The 21,652-nt window shown below is 40.4% G+C and overlaps 1 protein-coding gene across 1 annotated transcript; it reads left to right on the top strand.

Annotated features, from left to right (window-relative positions):
* The first annotated feature begins 15,164 nt into the window (after nucleotides 1–15,164).
* LOC147457839 (uncharacterized) lies at nucleotides 15,165–20,840 on the top strand. Its single transcript, XM_086512630.1, has 4 exons — nucleotides 15,165–16,052; nucleotides 16,327–16,382; nucleotides 20,470–20,555; nucleotides 20,644–20,840. Exons 1-4 carry the CDS (start codon nucleotides 15,394–15,396, stop codon nucleotides 20,707–20,709), a joined length of 867 nt encoding a protein of 288 aa, XP_086368756.1. The 5' UTR covers nucleotides 15,165–15,393; the 3' UTR covers nucleotides 20,710–20,840.
* Nucleotides 20,841–21,652: the final 812 nt, after the last annotated feature.

Here is a 21,652-nt window from a genome sequence, read left to right as displayed (position 1 = left end):
GTACATACAAGGTGTGCTGGAACGATGAAGGAACTTGGCTTATTAGTCCCAAGTTAGAGCACCACACTATTGAGCAATGACAACACTTTCTGGGATGCACTTTGATTGACTGGCTCTTTTTATGGATGCAATCAGAGGATCATGCTAACTATACATTTGAAAAAGTGTTTGATACCAGCCCCGACTCATTTTATTATGTAGTCATCAGCATGATAGCAACAAAAATAAGAGCCAGGGATGAAGCCGCATGGAAGAATGAGCTTCGTCTCAAAAACAAAGGGAGACTGACCTAGAAGCTGAGAGACATGAGAGGGAAAGGCTAGACACGGAAAGCTTGGAGAAGTAGATGCAAAAAGAAGAGGCTCAGCAAGAGCAGGAACCAATGAAGCGTAAATACAAATGCCCTGGGCACGACAAAAAGGCTTAGCAGTAGAATGTCCTTAATGTGTATTCTTTTGTGATGTAATTTGATGGAGTTAGTAGCAACACACTTTTTGTAAAATTCAAAACTATGTCAAGTCATTTGATGTTGTTATATCATGATGGATCCGGATCATTGTTTCAACGTCCAAAGGAGGTCCAAAGCTGTTCTGACTTACATTTGACTTGTTAAGGAACAACTTTTGTGGTATTATATTCTTTTGTGACCAAATTGGGGTTTCTATGAGCTAGCATAATTAATATTCTAACTACTATATTGGATATGCTAACTAGCATACTGGGTATGATTACTAGCATATTGGGTATGCTAACTAACAGAATGGGTATTATAGCTAGCATACATATAATTATAATAAGCATAATGGGTATGATAGCTAGCATACATATAATTATAATAAGCATTCTAAGCACAATAGAAGTATGATACATAGCATACAAGGTATGCTAGCTAGCATATTGAACATACCAACTAGCATATATGATGTGCCAAAAAACCATGCTTTGAGGTGTATAGGGAATGCTAACTAGCATACTTGGTATGCTAGCTAGCATACATATAATTAAATAAGCATTGTGAGCATAGTATTAGTATGCTACATAGCATTTTGGGTATGCTAGTTAGGATATTGAACATACTAACTAGCATATTTGGTGTCCCAAATAAGCATGCTTTGAGGTATACAGGGTATGCTAACTAGCATAGTGGGTATGTTAGCTAGAATACATATAATTATAATAAGCATTCAGAGCATAGTAGTATTATGCTACATAACATATTGGGTATGCTAACTAACATACTTGGTATTCTAGTTAGCATATTGTACATTCTAGCTAGCATATGTGGTGTGCCGGCTAAGCATGCATGTAGGTATACTAGGTATGCTGACTGCATACTTGGACTGCTAGCTAGTATTCTAATTAGCATACTTTGTATGCTAACTAGCATTAGGAAAATTTTAGACTCTCAAAAGGGCCCTATAAGGACGTTTGACTTTGTCTTTCTTGTCCAAAGTGGGCAACACGGTCAAGTACATAAATGCTTGGTCAAAAACCTATCAACCAATATATCATTGGAAAGATCTTAAAAAGTAGGTTCTAAGTCCCCAAACTTTAAGGAATTTGGAGTTGATTTGTAGAAGTTATGGCCTCCTCAGGTAGGCAAGGAATTCTAGTACCAACCCTAGAACATAAAGCATCAGACAAATTTGCAATTGAATCCCTAAGTCTGAAGAACAACCCAGCCTATGTGTGTGAAAAAGTATCCAGGATGCTATTGGCCAAATATTTGATTAAGTATTGTCCCATCAATCTGAGTTTCATTTTATATCTAGCATTTTTTCAAAGCATGGTAGATCTTATAGTTTTTCCAATGGACCACTTGTGCACCAAATCATCCCAATGTCCAAGCCCCTACTATGAAGCTAGCAAAACCAAAAGGCAAAAAGACTAGACATTGGCAATGATTGGACTAGAAGACCAACTAGAACAGTGAACACCATCCACCACAAAGAAACATAGGTTGGAGAATGACCAAGCAGAGGCATCTGAGTAGCCTACCAAGAAGTAGTAACTATCAAAAGATTATTGGGATCAACTAAAAGCCTAAGGCAAAGAAACCAACATACATATCTAAATATAACAAAGTGTGAAAACAATTGAACTAGTAGGTGGGACATCAGATAGCAAAGCCATAGTATCCCTACTAGTTAAAACTTCAAAAATAGAAATTGAGTTGTACAAAGAGTCCCCTACATTAATAAGGATTAGAGTCACATAGAGAAAAAAACAATACTTAATTATTACACTAATCACTCAATGATATATATATATATATATATATATATATATATATATATATATATAGAGAGAGAGAGAGAGAGAGAGAGAGAGAGAGTAGAATCAAATGATAGCTTCATTAATGATGAACTAACAACATGCTAAAAGTGTACAAGATGAAGCTACTTATGTGATAGTATCAAGTGGCTAGGTGCACCTCTCAAGGGTCACATAACATCTCTCTGGAAGGTCAAGGAATCAACCAAGTGGTCACAAATGGCTCTTAGAAATATGAGTGGCTATCTTGGACTTTTGTGCAACTCACCATGCTAAGTGTGCAAGAAAATGTTCCTCACATGCTCATATGATGACTAGACTATTGAATGTAGAAGAGATGATTCACACACTAGTTATTGATATAGGCCAAAGGCCACAATCTAAATACCTTAATCAAGAATAAGCCACAAATACCACAACAACTATTGTGTGCAAAGACTGCCTGATAGGTTGTACGTATTGCAAAAACCTCCACTACATGGTCAACTATCGTTGGATAATTTAGGTAAACTGACCCTACTCTACCTAGTACCAATAGTATGATATGATGTGGGCAAACAAGATGCAAATACTACCACTGATGGTTATATAGCCACAATTTAGAGAAGGTAGAATACAATAGTGAACAACATTACCCAAATGCATGAATCTTAAACCAATTGAGAGAGTACTGAGCTGACTCAATTAAGAAAACAACTAGAAAAGCAGATCAGCAACAATGATAATTGGAAGTATGAGGTTCTAAAGCTCCAAAGTATGCTTATGGAGAATAAGAAAATGTGTAATAGTACATAAAGGAGCTAGAAAAAGACAATGTAGAGCTAGAAGAATTCAACTCCAATTTTTTCTCTACTATCAATAGAAACCTTGTAAAAGCACTTCAAGAGAATAAAGCTGAGTATATATGAATCAAATCTAACTTAGAAGTAAGCAAGCATTGATAGTCTAAAGGTCGTGAAATGTGTAACAAGGCAAGTTGTGTTAAACAAGTACATATACTAATCTCTGGTAGATATAAATGACACTGAAGGTAACATTACATTGAACCTAGATGAGTTAAAAGAGTTGGCCAACAATATGAAAAGTAATCTAGAGGATTCAGCAGCAAAGTACACAAATGCACTAGCAAATCAAGCTTCGATCAAGCACCTCTAGAGAAGCCATGATATCAAAGAGGATATAAAAGAAGATGACAAAGAGGATAAAGAAGATGATACAACTAAATAAGAGCCAAAGTCTAATCCAAAGTCAAATGATGATGCTGATAATGATGCTCTAGATCAGAGGCAAGCAATTGGTCAGAATGAGTAGACACCCTACCAATCTCAGTAGCGACATGAACAAACTCCATACAATCAACCTGATTAGACACCAGGCAACCATCTTGATAGATGTTGAAGATGATGAAATAGGAAACAGAAGGAAGATAGCAACTCAGAGTAGGAAGAAGATGGAGAAGGAGAAGACAAAGAGCTTGCGTACGAGATCTCTGTAGTCTATCTCTCTGTATTTGAATAATAGAGTATATACAAACTCAGAGCTACAAAGCTTATATGAGACCCTAAGAGATAAGGTGTCCTTTCACACCAGATGTCCAAGGGGAAAAACCCAGTGGGAGAAAAGTGCCCCTGGTGAAGCGCGTATATACACTAACACTACTACATGTCTACAAATCCCCCCTGTAGTGATAGTGTGAATCCGTACAAGGTAGCAGATCATCATGTGTATGAGAGTAAGCCCAAAGCTTTTCGGAAAGCTTCAAAATTTTCTCGTGATAATGCCTTCGTAAATAGATCTGCAATGTTATCCTGTGGAGGACAGTAAGTTAGTGTGATCTCCACTGCATGTAGCCTTTCCCTGACATAGTGGTAGTGAACCTCTATGTGCTTTGTTCTTGCATGAAATACTGGATTCCTTCCAACTGCCATAGCACTCTGACTGTCAGTGAAAATGGTAGTGGGTGCCTGTTGACACTCACAAAGATCTGCCAATAACCAGCGTATCCATACACAATCAAATGTTGCCGTGAAAGCTGCCCTGTACTCAGCTTCACAAGTTGATGTAGCCACTGTGGGTTGCTTCTTGCTTAACCAAGATATACATGCATTTCCCAAGATTAAACAATTCCCACTTGTGGAATGTCGTGTGTCAAAATCACCAGCCCAATCTGAATCGCTGTAACCAAGAAGCTGCATAGTACTGTGCTTTCCATACATATCCCCCCTTGGAAAGAACATGGAAAGATTAGGGGTACTTGAAAGGTAACAAAGTATGCGCTTCACAGCCTGCCAATGATGCATACCTGGGCTGTGCATAAATATGCTTGCTTGTGAAACCCCAAATTGAATGTCTGGACGAGTGTTGCCTGCCAAATATATCAAGCAACCAACCGCTGCTGCATAAGTATGTACATAAAAAAGGTTCTCCAGCATCGTGCATGCTCAACTTTGATCCAGTTTCTACGAGTGTAGAGATTGGTTCACAAATTTGCATACCAAACTTGTCCAAAATTTTATGCAAATATTTTGCCTACAACATGTATATGCCATCCTCTGATTGCACAAACTGAATACCCAAGTAATAATGTAGCAAACCAAGATCAGACATCTCAAAGGTTTTTCTCAAAGCATCCTTAAACGCTTCAATTTCATATGTAGTATTGCCTGTACGAAGCATATCATCCACATAAAGTGTTAGCATAATGAGAACTCCATCTCTCTTTTTGACATACAAAGTACTTTTTGTTGGACTATTCTGAAATCCCTGGCCAATCAAATTAGGACGTATCTTCTCATACCATGCTCTTGGAGCCTGTTTGAGACCATACAAAGCTTTACGCAATCTACATACCTTTTGCTCTTGACCTTTTACAACAAAACCACTTGGTTGACTTACATAAACTTCTTCCTGCAAATCACCATTCAAAAAAGCAGTTTTGATATCCAAGTGATGCACTTTCCAACCATGATGAGCAGCAATTGCAACTAGTGATCTAACTGTGGACGCACGAGAAGTAGGAGCAAAGGTTTCATCATAATCTATGCCTTTCTGTTGCGCATAGCCTTTTGCCACAAGCCTTGCTTTGTACCTGTCAACAGTACCATCTTGTTTCCTTTTTACCTTAAAAACCCACTTTGTACCAATAGGCTTTTTACCTGTAGGCAAGTCCACTAGATCCCATGTATGATTCTTATGAATAGAATCAATTTCTTGCTGCATAGCATCTTTCCATTGAACACACTCTAAAGATTGATCAAATGAATCAGGCTCATCTGCATCACAAAGAGTGCTAAAGCAAGCCAAATCTACTTGCTCTCTGCCAAAAGTAGTACCAGCACGTGTTTTTTGTGGCAACGGTGCATCCAACTTGCTATCCTGCAAAGTTTTCTGAACCCATTTATGCAAGGTTCTTTCTTCCCTGAGAACTTCTTGCTCTTCACGCACAATTTCCTCTACATCATGAGGTGTCACATGGTGATCAAAAGATTGATCAAGATTATCAACCTGTTGTGATTCTTTATTCTCCACAAAAGAAGGAAGCAAACCTTCAAATACATCATGTGTCTGCATATGAGGTACATCAAAAGCAACCATAGGTTGAGCAGTAGTTTCTGCAAAAATTACATCAAGACTTTCAAAAATCTTGTTTGTAGCAGGATTGTAAAGTCTATAACCTTTACTTCCACTACTGTACCCCACAAATATACATTTGATTGCCTTATCATCAAGCTTCCCACGTAACTGCTGAGGGATGTGAGCATAAGCAAGACAACCAAAAAGACGAAGATAGTTGACTGAAGGTTTTCTGTCATACCAAGCTTCATATGGAGTAATGGTCTTCAAGGCACGAGTAGGACACCTGTTCAAAACATGTGCTGCACAAGCAACTGCCTCCATCCATAGCTTATGAGGCAAACTGTTAGCCTTGAGCATACATCTAGCCGTCTCCATTAAAGACCTGTTCTTCCTTTCTGCAACACCATTCTGCTGTGGTGTGTATGGCATAGTGCATTGGTGTTTAATGCCTTTCTTTCCCAAAAAATCCTTAAATGCACCTGACATGTATTCACCTCCTCGATTGGTACGAAGAGTCTGTACTTTGTAACCTGTTTCATTTTCAACCATGGCGACATAATGTTGAAAAATTGCAAACACATCTGAGTTTGCTTTGAGTGGATACACCCAACAAAAGTTGGAAAAGTCATCAATGAAGGTCACAAAATAAAGGCTGTTTCCCAAAGATGGCGTCCTCATAGGACCACATACATCACTGTGTACAAGCTGCAACTTTCGTGTCCCTCTAACTGAACCATCGTGCGAAAATGCAAATCTGTGCATCTTTCCAAGAACGCAACCTTCACATACATGTCTTGGTGGCATCTCCAATAAAGACAAATCATGTACCATATTATGACGTTGTAAAGTCATCAAACTGCCATAACTAACATGCCCAAATCTAGCATGCCACAACTTAGCATCCTGCATGGCCTAAGTCTTTGTTTCTGCAATACATACCTGAATCTGCTTTTCATAACGATCTAGCACAAATAGTCCATTTTCCAGCGTACCTGTAGTGATAAGAGAATAACCATTCTCTCGATCTCTTACAACACATTTGTCATCCTCAAAAATGACCCGAAGACCATTTTTTGCAAGAGAGGATACAGACAACAAATTCTTCTTGATCCCTAGAACATATAAGACATCTGGCAAGCATAAATCTGAACCATCTGAAATGGTAATCAAAATCTTACCAACGCCTTTGATTGGATAAGAAGCATTATTTGCACATGTCACCTTCTTTCCTGTTGGAGCTGCATCCAATGAACAAAACAAATCCTTTCTTGAAGTAATATTCCTGGATGCACCACTATCAAAGTACCAAATCATTTGTGTCTCGTCAACACTGTAAGCAAAAAAATCCGAATATACTAAGAAAGCATAAGAATCCTGCACAAAGTTTGCAGACTCTTCTTTAGCTGTAGAAGAATCACCAGAAGCTGAAACAACCAAACTTGACTCTTTTTTCTTTTCTTTAGCAATTCGCTTTTTACACTCACTAATGTAGTGACCAGGTTTCTTGCAGTAGTGACATTTACCTTTCTTCTTGGACTTGTCGGAATCACGTTTAGACTTCTCTGAAGACTGTCCTGCACCAGACTTGGAGTAATGAGAACTCTCTTTACCCTTGTTTTTGTTTTGTACAACAAGAGCATGATCCATACCATCCACCTGTAAAGACTTGTTCTTACGTGATTGATCCTCCTGCAATAGCAAAGCCACTAACTCTTCAAAATGAAGAGGCTCAGGATTAGCTCACAAAGACATAGTCAAAGAAGTCTGAAAAGTCAAATAAGATGGTGGTAGTGAATTGAGTGTTTTGGAAACCAAGTCCTTCTCTGGAATCACTTCATCAATGCTAAGCAATTGCTCTTTAAGATCCCTGATTTTTGTAAGATGCTCGACGATATCGTCACCTTTGTCCATCTGTATTTTGTCAAGTTGTTTCTTCAAAAACTCTATTCTGGCAGTGTTTCTTCCTCCAAACATAGCTTGCAGAGTGTTCCAAGCATCCTCAGAAGTTCTACAAGATCTGATATGTGGTGTGATTGTCCTCTTTATGGTTAAGGCAATCACAGCCATAGCTTGTACATCTTTAGTATCCCATTTGTTTTGCTCTGGAGTGACTTGTGAGGGTCCTGCACCAACAGCTGCACCACGACTAGGCGTGGCAGGTGCAATGCTACCTGGACGAACTTCATCTCCAGATACATAATCCCACAATCCTTTACCAACCAAAACATTTTTGGCCATAAAAGACCAAAGAGAATAGTTGGTACCATCCAATTTGTCTTCAGATGTAAACGCACCAAAAATCTCTTTCTCCGTAGATTGAGCCATACTGTGGATGCACACAAGAGAGCAAAAGAACCTCCAAGAGATTCACAAATCTCCTCTCCAATACAAGCAAAACTCTATACAAAATCTCAATACAAATCTAAGACAAGCTACTTCCCAAAAGAACTGTTTACCTGAAGAAAATATGTCAAAAAGCACACCCTCTTGATCTAAACGCCTCCGAAAAGTAACTTCTGCTACGTTGCTCAGAACAAAATTCTGAGGGCTCGAACGGCTTCAAAAGGGGGGTAAAACCCCAAGTCGCCTGATCAGAATACTCTCGGAACGTCGAGGATGCTCCCACGAGCAAATTTTCAGATTGAAACCTTCAGATCTTTGTGAGAAAATTTGTGGTAGCACAATTCAATGATATTGTGCATGAAAGCATTGAACTTTTATATTTGGTAGTTTGTGTGCATAACAAAGTTTCTTGGTTTTGAAATCTTCTCCCTCCTAGAACCAAACCATTCCATATTTGCTTCAGGTAGCAGTATTTGGTAGTTTGTGTGCATACCATAATTGTTTGGTTTTGAAACCTTCTCTTTCCTAGAACCAAATCATTCCTAAAGAAGAGTATCTTCCATGTCCACTACACCCATTTTCAAATTTTGGCAGTAAGACCTCGCAAGGACGGGCAGTCTTTAAACAAATGCAAGAGAAATTATTAGTGTCAATGTCTTTTACAATGTTGCCAAAGCTTATCATGTTTGTAGATTCTCATTTTTTTTTTCAAATGCATCACTCACCTCTTGCCATTTACACATGATAATGAATGAACTCGTTCATAACAAACTTTTCTACATTGCAATTTTTGGTATTGAGTAATTTTAATACTAGCAGTTAGTCTAGACTTGGGAAAGGCTGCAAAATTTTACTGCTACATTTTGAGGGGTCAATTGGATTAAAGTCTTCCCTCAAGGATGGGGAACCATGGTAGTTTCCCTTCATGAGGAAATGTGAGAGCATCTTGCTATTTTTACCCCTTGTGGTAAGTAGTAAGGATACCACCACATACGTCAAAGACATAAACATCCACACATGAATCTTCAAATGAAGTTGTCTCACTAAGTTCCATTTGTTAAATTACTTTAAATTTCTCTAGACCAAGATTTCCATTCAATATATCCAATGTGGTGCATGAGGTCTAGGCAGACTCATCATCAACTCATTCAAATAAGAAGGATACGAATTTACTGAAGAATAATTTTGTGTCTTGATAGGCAGCGCTGATACCATGTCCTACAACTATGTCCTATGAACTCTACCTTCCCATGTCACACTCTTCTGTTTTCTGTCACTCACCGCAAGAGAACAAGAATTTCAGTTACTATCAAGTTGGATGAAGGGGCATGACCCTAACTTGTCCATTGGGATTGAGAGAGATTAAAAGCTTCTCTCCTCCAAATACCCTATTTGCACCATCAACTACACTATTTAACAAAAAAAATTCTTGGGAGGATCGCCAAATAGTCGTCACTACTTTGAATAACACCTATACCCCACTTAATCTCAACCTACCACAAGTTCTCTCTAAAGCCAATACCATGCAGGGCGTTCCAACCCACAAATCTAGGTCTTGTTTCTCTCTCACACTCTCTCTATAATTCTTTTTTATGTTCATGTATTTGTCGCTTGCCTATTAAAAACTATGCATTGTGTATCTCTTTTGCTAAATTTATGTGAGCAGCCTTCATCTCATGGATAGCATAATTGAGATAAGAGATTCATATATACACTATTAAAACATAATGAAAATGAGAGATAGAGGCAATTTCATGAGCATAAAAGTGAAAGCTAAATACAATCATTAAACATCGTACTGGAGGCTATATTCTTCATGATGATTCTGTATATAGCCTCTCTCTCTCTCTCTCTCTCTAGTTTCTCCCTTCTTTCAATCAGACTCTCAACTTTGTAGGGTGTTGGATGGTGCCATTTGTTTGTGTCTGGATCATACAGAGTCTTATTTCCCTTGGTTAATCTTGCCCTAGCTAGCTTGTGGTAGATGGATGCAATTGTTATCCACCCAATTGGATCTAGCTAACTAACTTTAACTCTAGCTTCAATTAGAATTTTAGATTTTCCTTGAATAGGGACTCAAGACTGGCTTTATTAGCCAGTTATTTCTTTGAGATAGTTCAAGAAGGTCCTTTGTGTACTTTATCAAGTGTTTAATCTAGTCTTTCCACTAGGTCATCATTCCTTTGAAGTTGACTAGATCATCCTTTAGTTCTAAAACCATGCCTTTCTTTTCAATATCATTGAGCAATGATTTCCATGCAACCCACATAACATTGCTACATTCACTCCAATCTCAAAGGGTGTAACAAATTGGACAATTTTGCACCTATTGAATATAAATCTAGAATGACCTAGTGAGTGTGGACTAGAGATAGGAAGCTTGTGTCTTATGCTTCAAATGTACATACCTGCTTAATGTTGGATAATAGATACCATAGAGATACCGTCTTATACATATATATCTCTATGGTAAAGAAGCAAACGTGCCCTTCCTTGTGCAAGGATAATTTTTGAGCACCCTTCCTTGAGGAAGGGTTTGATGTACAGCTTGCCCATCATTGGGAAGAGCTGATATTTTTTCCCATGTGTGTGTATTATGAATTTGAAGTGAAGGATTGAAAGGTTTAACCTTGCTATCTTACTCAATTAACCCTGTCTTAGCATGCTATCATTGAATCTTGTTTAGTGCATTGGCTTTGCCCTCTTGGATGTGGAATTTTACTTTGTCGAGATTGACACCAAGGTAAGAACTCCTTTTAAAACAAATATAAATTCTCACATTATGTGAGAGTATTATAATACTAAGACAAAAAAATTACATTATAACCTCATGCCATACCGACCATGAAAGACAAACACCATAAATAGAGACCATACCAGATCGGGCTAACAAAAAAGTCACCCTAACACGAGATACGATACAAAAACATTAATTGGGACACTCACTTTTTCTTTTCTTCTTCTTTTTTATCAAATTGGCTTTCTTAGGCGATTTAGAGACAGTGGACACTCATCAGGCGGATATGGAGGGAACTCTTTGTCGAAGAGGATCATCACCTATATTAGTGTGCTCTTGGGGTTCACTGGTTGACAAGGCCTCATGCAAGGACACACATACGTTGCTTTTTCCCTCCTGCCTTTTTGTCCTAATTGGACAAGCATCTTCAATGACTGCATCCTCAACACATCCTTGTCACAAACTTAGAGACACTCAGCAGGTGGATATGGAGGGAAATCTTTGCCGAAGAGGATCATCACATATATCAGTGTTCTCTTGGGCTTCACTGGTTGACAAGGCCTCATGCAAGGACTCACAGATGTTGCTCTTTTCCTCCTGCTTTTTTGTCCTAACTGGACAAGCATCCTCAATGACTGCATCCTCAACCACATCCTTGTCACAAACTTTCTCTGTTGGTATAAATGTATTCTCAATGAAAGGTATCTTGAGATCTCTATCAACCCACTTCCAAACACTTTTGACCATCGGTTTACTGACAATCCCATGCATACTTTAGTTCCTAGAATAATGACCAATCTTGCGACCTTTGTAGTATGTAGTGGGGAATGAAGTAGAAACCAGCTCTTGCCAAAAAGCTCCAAAGCATCCCATGTTTAGATCCACTTATTTCAGAATGGGTATGTCCATGTTCCACAAATACACACATTGATATCCAATGCAGATCTCATCCGATGCAGCTTCGAAAAGCACAAGGGCCAACATCGAGGCAATGGATTGAATGTGATCATGTAGCCAAAGCAAGAGGCTTTTAAACGTAACCCACATTGGTCAAAAGTACATGATCAATTAGGCAGAATTGTGGTATCCATGGCATTGCATACACAAAAGAAGAAGCACCCCATGCATATATCTCCTCAGATATATGCTTGTCAGTGCCACGTCTTTTACCCTCAAGCACAAAGGCAAAATCTCGTTAGTAGATTTTGTTGCATCTGAATCCATTTGATGTTTCTCATCACTTTGGTGCTTATATTCCCGATGCATTACTTGCCCCATCAAGCATATATCAAGGCTCAACATTTTCTTCATCCCAATATACACTTATCCAAAGAAACCATTCGAAAACTTGTAGACACCCTGCATGTGGCTCTGCACTACATAGAACTACTATGCTCACCCTAACACTTGACACCAAGGTTTCTTGAACTACTATGCTCACCCTAACACTTGACACCAAGGTAAGAAACCTTGACCACTAGATCCTTGTTTAATTTTAAGAAAAATTAAAGTTCTTTGAATGAGTAAGGGAGTCACGAAATTAAAATCAACGGGCAAAACTCAACAAGTGTCAAGAATCTCACAAATTAAATATTTCTTGTGCATGACAAAAGTGAGTATGTTAATCAATTTATCTTCCAATCATTAAAAAAGTATATTGAAAGACTTGATGAGCCAGCCTCACCTATCTTTTGGGTAAGAGACAAAAACCTAGTCTCCTCTTGAGACATGATAAAGCTCTAAGTTGTCCCTAATGAAACTAAATAGCCTAATTATAAAGAGATTCATGCAATTATTCAAGGATTGTATTCAAAGACTTGAAGAGCCTGCACGGACTTATCCATTGGGTAAGAGACAAAAACAATAATACTTCCCTTTAAACCTAATACTAAGGATGTGGTCACACGAAGTATAGTTACCAATAACATGTTACTCATCTTACTCAAGCAACTATGCCAAAATCGGCATAGTTACAAAACACCTTGAATACTTACATATAAGACAATTAATTGGTGCACGTGGGAACTTGCATGAGGCACAATTATTTCAAGAAAGTAACTTATATCTATGTATAGCGTGACCATTGCCTAAGGTAGCTTTGCATGCATCCATGACTAGGCCTGTGCATGTAGGACCGACATGTCCGTCCTAAGCTAGCCATGGTGCATATGGGGCCCTACAAGGCTCTTCTTCTTTGGGTTCTTCTTTGGAGCTACTCTCGTCTAGATACAAACTCGAGGATACAAATAATAAAACTAGAGCACTAAGATTGGAAGGTGATTAGGTAAGGTTTCATACGGAAGGGAGGCAACATTAAAGTGCACATCACCTATTTCAACTCGTGTAGAAAAAACTGCATCCAGAGTGAGAAATCATCTTGTAGTTGCTACCTCAATCTCAACCTCAACCTCACGAGAGAGAGAGAGAGAGAGAGAGAGAGAGAGAGAGAGAGAGAGAGAGAGGCTTCATGGAGGCAACTCTGTCGTTTTTGATGGAGTTGGAATTTGAAGGCTTTGTTGCTGACCTCATGAGGCAACTTGAACTATGCCTGTGCAAAAGCACTCTTATATGAGTGAGATGGAATCAACCTCTTGTGCTTATCATGTACTTAGATCTTTACTCAGCTATAGGACTTTCTATAAGCTAGCCGAGCTAGGGATATCACACATCAAAGGGACAAGGATGATCTCCTAACGAAATGCTTGATGATGCTTGAGATCTCACCTCTTTGCCAAGTAGTGCCTAATGTTTTCTTATTGACCATTGAACATGTAGCCAGAAGCAATTTGCTTGAAATTTGTCTAGAGAAGTGTTTGTGGAAGTTGATGAAGTCACCCTCTTGGTGAACTCACCCGTAGGGTGCTTACACACTGAGTTGGGGGGCATGGGCACATACTCAATCAAGACCAATCATAGCATTTCAATTCTGAAACACAAGCATGCAGAGATTACATGGCAGGTGCCAAATTTGGGTTAGCATTGCATCTTAGAGAGAATTGTGGGTGAGCATGTCAAGCAAAAAGGGTAGAAATTGTTTTAGGGACAGGCATTCAAGATCATTTACCGAAATCTCTTATCTGTGAATTTTTCAACGTTGTGTATCCTTTTCAATCTAGTTCATATTCAACTTTAGAATTTTGAAACATCCATTCTTGGAACCCACAGGGTGAACACATTTTTTGGTAGAAAGCTCATCAAGGGTGTTGTTGTCCACTTTGAAAGACATCTACTTTTCTCTATGGCAAGTTCATTGAGAGGCATTTCAACCACCCCCTAGATCAACAATTTGCACCTGAAACAAATACCATAGCAAGTTCATTGAAGGGGGTTTCAACTATCCTCTAGATCAACAATTTGCCATTTAACCAGCTGCTAGATGTTTGTTTCACGAGATGAAAACTTATCGGAGCAAGCTTGCACTAATACTACCAATTCACCTTGTGACTTGATAATGTACGATGTATTGGGATGATGAGTGCTCTAGTGGAGAGGGTTCTCCACCTAGAGAGCTTATGGGGAAGCCCTTTAGGCACCTTTAGAGTTTCGGCTAATGTAGGCCAAAAAGGAATTCCACGGAATGATTTTTGTAAGCCTTGTATATTCGGTGTATAAGAGGAGCTCGAGAGTTGAGGCGGCCAATGCTCGTTGCTCATGTTTTCTAACAAAAGAGAAAATGATGCATTTGATATTTTCCTGGGTTTTTTTTTTTTAATGAAGGGAAGAATTCGAATTTACACTGGAAGGTTTAAGAAGACACGTAGGAACAGTCCCAAAGAGAACTCAAAGATCTCCCCCGCGAGTTTTGAGCTGAAGACGTGGTGACAGATCACGACTATAGAGAGAGAGAGAGAGAGAGAGAGAGGTTGAGAGAGGTTTTACAAAGTACAGATACTGCCAAAAGGCACGCTTGCCAATTGGCCAATAGGCCTGAGGATGGGCCAATGTGTGTGTGTGTGTGTGAGAGAGAGAGAGACTAATGTGTGAGAGGGGGAGAGAGAGAGAGAGAGAGAGAGAGAGTCTCTCTAGACTCTAGAGAGTACTGCCAAAAGACTGTGCCGTGAAACACACAACAAAGTAGCCTAGTGGTGTTGACGTGCCGAATCCGCGGCATGTTTGCAAATGTGCGCTTTTGGATAATGAAGCCCATCGATATTCAACAAGTATGTATAAAATAAAAGATTCAATATTTCCTAGATATTTTTATAATGCCCGTCTATGCAATAGATCCAGGCGAGTCGTATAAATGAGAGAGGTCGAGCCGCGTGCAGAAAGATCGAAGCTTGCATATGAAGACGGCCAGATCAGCAGCAGCAGCAGCAGCCCTGATGAGGGTCTTCCTCACTACCCTAATTAGCTGCCATTTTCTCTAACAATGGGCCAGTAATCTCTCTGTCAGGCCGTTAATTGCTTGTAAATTATGTACACTTCTTCATAATCCTGGCTTCGATCCTCATTTAATTAGTATGGCCTGCCTTTGCGCCCCCACTACCCATGAGGGCTCCTTCCGTTGCCGTTTACACAGAGTGCCTCCCCTTCTCACTAACTCCGCTCAATTAGCCTCTCTCCCTCCTCAGAAAGGGGCTTTTGCCGGCAGCCTGCCACCACCGCCGACTATCTCAGATCATCCATGTCGTATCCGCGCCCGCGAAGCACTGTCGCCCGCCGCTGCACGTCCGGTCCATTGTAATTTTCCCTCATCCTCACCATCACCAGCACTTGCTGTATCACATCCGGTCCATTGTAATTTGGCCTCATCATCATCATCATCAACAGCAGTTGCTGCATCGCCTCCGTCGACATCCCCATCTCACTGTGCGCCCCGACCGCCTCCGGCAAAGCGAGCCATATTGTCATCCACATCGCTATCTAGATCCCTGTATCCTGGATCATCCAAGTCGGAGCTGTCTTCAGCTACGCGGTGTACCACGGGTCCAAGTGCAAGTCACGCAGCTGCCTTGGCTATCATGAAGCAGCACTCGCATAATAATAAGCCTAGCAAAAGTCATGGAAGTCGAAACATGGATACTGTGCTGCGATCTCCCGCAGGAGCGTACAAGATTGGGCCCAGCCGCCTCAGCCGGATGGGAAGGGCGCCTACTGCAGATGAGCTTCCGCTTCTCAAGTAACTCTCTCTCTCTCTCTCTCTCTCTCTCTACAGTGTCACAGTATACACCATTCATGGTACAGTGCACACACACATCCACACGGGTTTTGCAGGAATCTTGTAATGGCTCGCTGCTCGTGTATGTGTGCGGAGAGAGAGAGAGAGAGAGAGAGAGAGAGAGAAAGAGAGAGAGGGAGACACACACAGTGACACAGCATGCTATCTTCCTTTTTACCATTTCACCGTTAAACTTTTACTTTATCTAATATTGGGATTTTATGTACTTCCTCAGGAAAGTCACTCCCAATCCACCCGCTCAAAAAATGCTGTCGACCTCTTTCAACTCTGGTATGGTTCAATGTATCTCTCTCTAACTTGTGGATATAATTCAATGTATGGCCATCAATCGTACATAATAAAGATGGCATACAAGTTAAAATCTTGCCACGGCCTACTTATTAAATAGTTCATTGGGCCCAAGCTTGCACTAAAACTAATTTTTCCTTAACAACTGAAAAATTTTAAATGAGGCAATGATCATGCCAGGCATAGTTATCAATTACTTTAAATAGCCTAAAAGAGAGAAAATAATGCTATGGTAAGTTGAACTGCTATATTATATAGCCTACTAAAAGGAGAAACAAATCAGGAAAAGTTTAATTGGTGCCATAGAGACCAAAGAAAAGTGATGAACACTCAACAGCCTATTAGTCAATGGGGCCGGCCCATCTAGGCCCTCCATTACACTAAGAGCCCCATCCCGCCACGCTATTGCAGGGGTTACAACACAAGGACTCCATTTGTTGCAAGAGAGAGAGTCCCCATGATCTCTTGTCCGGGCCTACTGGCAACAGCCAATACAAGAAGAAGATCGTGCAACCATTAATGCTAAAATAGTTGCTTGACTCGCAATTTACTAGTAGCTGTTAAGAACCTACAAGAGCACGAGCAAAGCGTTGCAAAGTTTTGCTATTTTCGTTTATTTTATAGTGGCTGCAGCACAAAGCCCGACTGTGATTGTGTCGTACCCCCATAACCCCTGCGTCGAGTGCGCATGACTCTGAGGATTGTGGAGCTTCAGCCCCCCCTAAAAGGTGCTAGGTGGGACAGGGTTCTAAGTAGGAGACAGGTCGGTATGTGCCTTACTATTCTTGGAAAAGGGTTCATAGGGAGATTCCCCCTTTTTGATCTAACAAGGTATTCACACGGTGAGTTTGGGAAAGAAAAACATGGGTTTTTCTTCAAAGTTTCACATTCACATGGTGATTTTGCATTGTTTTCCTAAAAACTAGGTTTACTTCTTCCTTTTCAAAGTTTATGAAAAGGAATGCTCCTTTCCTCTGAGAGTCGTAGGTCATTTGCTTTAAAAGGTTTTGTCTACTTGAGCCTTTCCCACAAATGACCTCCACGTGTACATTTGAACAAAGATAGAGATGTGCGTGGGAAAATGAAATGGTTCCTTTTCATTCCTTTAGAAAAGTTAAGGAACAATTAAGAAACTCACCGTGTGTATGTGCTCTAAGGGCCTGTTTACAAGCAACCAAAAAGGGTCCATTTGTGGCCATAACGTTTAAGCCTCTAGGTCCCATGCTCCCGACAAATAAGGCCTCAAAGTAGGTGATTGGACATATCTTAAATGTTGTTTTCTAGCTTGCACTTTTCCCGTTGTGGTTTGGGTAAAGTTTTGCTTTGTTTTAAATGGTTTTCACATCTTTAAGATGATCTTGTCTAATCAAAAAATGGTGCACTCCTTTTAAGGGTAGACTTTTAAGGGTAGAATTAAGAAAGGGTGAAAAAAAGAGGACCACCAAATAGGTACTCACGAAAATGTTTGGCTCCTCACACAAATGTGCACATTTGACAAGCGTGGAAAGAGGCCTTAAGAGGACAAAGAAAAGGCTGATAGGTGTCGTCCTATGGTGCGAGAACCTAGTGAGACAAGAGGGGGGAGAACGACGAGCAATAGGGACAAAAGTGTCGTACACAAACTAGGAGTATATGCTCACATCCATCAACGGCGGTAGGAGGACATGAGGGGGAGCTAGCAACGGCGTATTGGACGCATCGGGACGAAGAGCGGCAATGATAAATACACACGTGAGTCCGTGACAGAACCAAGGGGGAATTTTGGGGAAAGAAACACAAAGGTTTTTCATTAAAATTAAGACAAGAGTATTAGTGCATGGACCTCCATAGTAGGAGGTGGACAATTCGACTTTCAAAACTCTAAAGTGGGGTTTTGCTTGGTAGATGTGCTACTCTGAATAGATGTAAGGGAAGAATCTTTGAAGATTTCTCCTAACGAAGCCAATATGTACCAAGATGATTGACAAAAAGTACATTGGTTCGCCAACATCATCACTATATGGCACAACCCTATGATTGAGAGGGGATCTAGGGCCCAAATTTGGGAGGGGTGCGACGGCTTTAATCACATTTGTCGGATCATGCGGTGAACTGGGGTGAACTAAGGGTGAACTAGGGTGTGATCATGTGCCATGCCAACATGGGCTACAATACGCGCTAGCATGGTGGTAGGTCATTCGTTTGGCAAGCGAGAAGTCTCGAATTCCATCCACTCCCCGCGAGGCGAGTGAACTAGGGGTGAACTCGGATGCCATTTTTGCCCCGAGTTTGCCCCGAGTTCACCCTTAATTCACTCCCTAGTTCATCAAAGATCGGACAATTGAGATCAAAGCCGCTTCGCACCCCCAAATTTGGGCCTTAGATCCCCCTCATTGACCCAATGTAAGATAGTGACGAGGGTTCACCAAGTCACCAAGTCATCCGCTAGAATACACAATTATGTATCATGTGGCACATTAACATGTAGAGGAAACTAATTCTTGCAAGAAATGATTGGCACGCTAACAAGTCATCACTTTTTTTTTTTGGCCCCTCGCATACAAAATGTCCCACCATATGGCCCCCGACCTTTCTCACACCCTACGGGTTGCAATGTGTTATTGCATATATTATAAGGAAATGTCCTTTGGGGACCTTTCCCTACCCCATAAAAGGTTAGGCGATAAATTGTGGCCACTGTGTTGCACTGTTTTCTTAAGCTTGGAAGGGCACATTGGAGAGCTGAGCGCAACTTGGATTATCGGGGATAGAAACAGTGCCATGAACACTGAGTGCACAAGACACACAACACCAAACAAAAATTAATGTGTAACAAAAGTGGCTGTGAGTAGGAAGACATGTAACTTGTGCCATTGAGCCAACGTGGCTCAAACTCGTGATATGATGATGATGCATTCCTGCCTTGCGCTTTAGCAACGTCGACTTCAATGTGTCCCTAATCTGGGACAAAATAAAAAAGGGCCGTCGGGTCTCAGGACATGGACCCGGCTTTTAATTGGCTCCTTTACCCTATTGTACACCCATAGGCTTAAACATCTATTCGTATGGAGAGGTATGGGCCATTATGACATGGGCCATGATTGACAAAGTGAAGCTTTCCTCGCAAGGGGACCCATGGAAGGAGATAGGGAATCATGACAGGTTGTTGGTACCTCGGTGGGTGAACCTAAGGTTGGGTGGCATCGAGATGGTTTGTAAGTGTAATAGAGCTGTGGAGACCCTAGAATGGGGGGAGACCACTATATATTTTCAAAACTCCATAACACAGTTGTCCTCGTGGCTATCGAAAGTGGGAAGGGAGTTGGTAAATCCTTTTTGGAGAGACATTGCCAGAAAGATAAATAACAAAGGTTTGCATCATTTTGGGATGGCAGTAAGGCGAGATGGAAAGAAGCAGACCACCAATTGACTACTCAGTTTCTCCTTAACGAAACCGAAAACCTGCTAATCCAAAGAGCCGTTGCAGATCTAGATCAAGTTCTGATACCTATTTGCAAGTGTGAATTTCAGTGGAAAACATGGATATGATCTTTGAAGAGAACTTTCTCGAAACCGCAAACCAACAAAATCTACTTTAACCTGATGTTGAAAAGAGATTGGTTCTCCTCCCTCAAGAAACAATTGCATAAGCAATGGTCAGAATCTAAGTGGGGAATGATAGTCAGTAACATATGGGACCCCTCGACAGTTGGTTGCTCAAAGATTGTACAAGAAAACAGGGTTGTGCTCATACCGAAACAAGCTTTGAGAGCCATCTTCAGGGTGGTACCCTCGAGTGTATCTATCTTAGTAACTCTCTTGTGTGTGGTACTCTTTGGTAGGGTGATGTTCCCTCAAGGGACAAGCTGTGCTTGAGGGTCCTTGTAGATTTCTCTACTAAGTTAATATAGTTTGGCAAAAAAATAAAACATCTACTGGCATGCCCAAGAGTGTGTGCATTTTGCTAAAACTTTTCCTATTGATTGAGATTAATATCTATCCTATGCTTGTGAGTGTTGCTATAGAGATTAGGGCGTGTTAATTTTTAATTAAATCCTCAAATAGTCTACATTTGGAATTGTCAAAACAGGTGAAGCTCAATCAACACGAGTAACATCCATGGATGCAACCCATATCAACTTCAAGATGCACTCAGCTATAGCAAAGTTTAAGCAGGTAAAAAGTTGGCAGTCCCTAGTCCTATTACATGGAAGAATTTTGTGGTTGAGTTGTCATCTAACCACTTCTTGTTTGCATAATACAGAGTGAGTCCTCATGCAAAATTGTGGGCTACAAGGCGGGACCATTCATCATGCCAACTGTCTACTAGCATTTGCTCCATTGCAAATTGGACAATGTCTATAGATTGAAATAAAAGAACAGTTGAAATTATATACTAAAAACCTGTCGTTGTAAAACAATACTTATTATATTTTTATATAGAATTTAGAATTAGGCTAATTTTTCATTTTCGTCCACCTTGGCAATTATGTAAAGCAATTGCGTGCACACACTCGGCTCCAATGTCATGCTATACAAGTGCTCGGCTTTCGCACCAAACATTTTTTCAAGACTGATCTATACTTCATACGATGTCTTTCACCATAAGTTTTGGACAAATTCTCACAATATTTCCCACATTGTGACTTACTCAACATCATGAGCTTCTGTAAGGGAGGTGCCACATACCTAGCTAGGTATTCGGTGCCTCTCGAGCAGAAGCTCATGATGTTATGCATTGTATGAAAAACACTGAGAACGACTCTGTTTTTCTACACGAGAAAATTTCTAAATCTTCTTGTGTTTGCATCATCTATATAATTCACATGGTCAGCATCTAGTGTTGTGATGATGATACTCAATGCTTGTCCATCTCTAACCTGATTTTGGGAACTAGAGACCCTATTGATTACATATTCCTCTTCCTGAGCTGATTGTACTCAACACCAAAGGATCTCCATCTTTAGAAAATAATCTACATCAGGCAAGGTCAAGAGATATATTTAAGATCTCTCTACATACATGTTCCTTCATGTATGAAGTGACCCCTCTCCCATCATAGTCACTGGTCGACCGATTCTGCACATAGCCACCAACTACATCCCGCAAAATTGGCGGAATTCTTTTTGCGTGTTGACGTGTAAACACGGCAAAATATACAGATTTTGGGTGCTGAGCTGTTAGCCTCCCAACGATCATGCTTGTCTGGAATGGCCATTGGTTGATCCATTCTCCAGCAAGCTCCCGACTACCGCCGGTCGCTTGACCTGCAG

The sequence above is a fragment of the Adiantum capillus-veneris genome, chromosome 5 (genome assembly GCF_014529385.1).
Source record: "Adiantum capillus-veneris isolate H3 chromosome 5, ASM1452938v2, whole genome shotgun sequence".
Classification (NCBI taxonomy): Eukaryota; Viridiplantae; Streptophyta; class Polypodiopsida; order Polypodiales; family Pteridaceae; genus Adiantum; species Adiantum capillus-veneris.
This window is presented reverse-complemented; position numbering and strand designations above follow the sequence as displayed.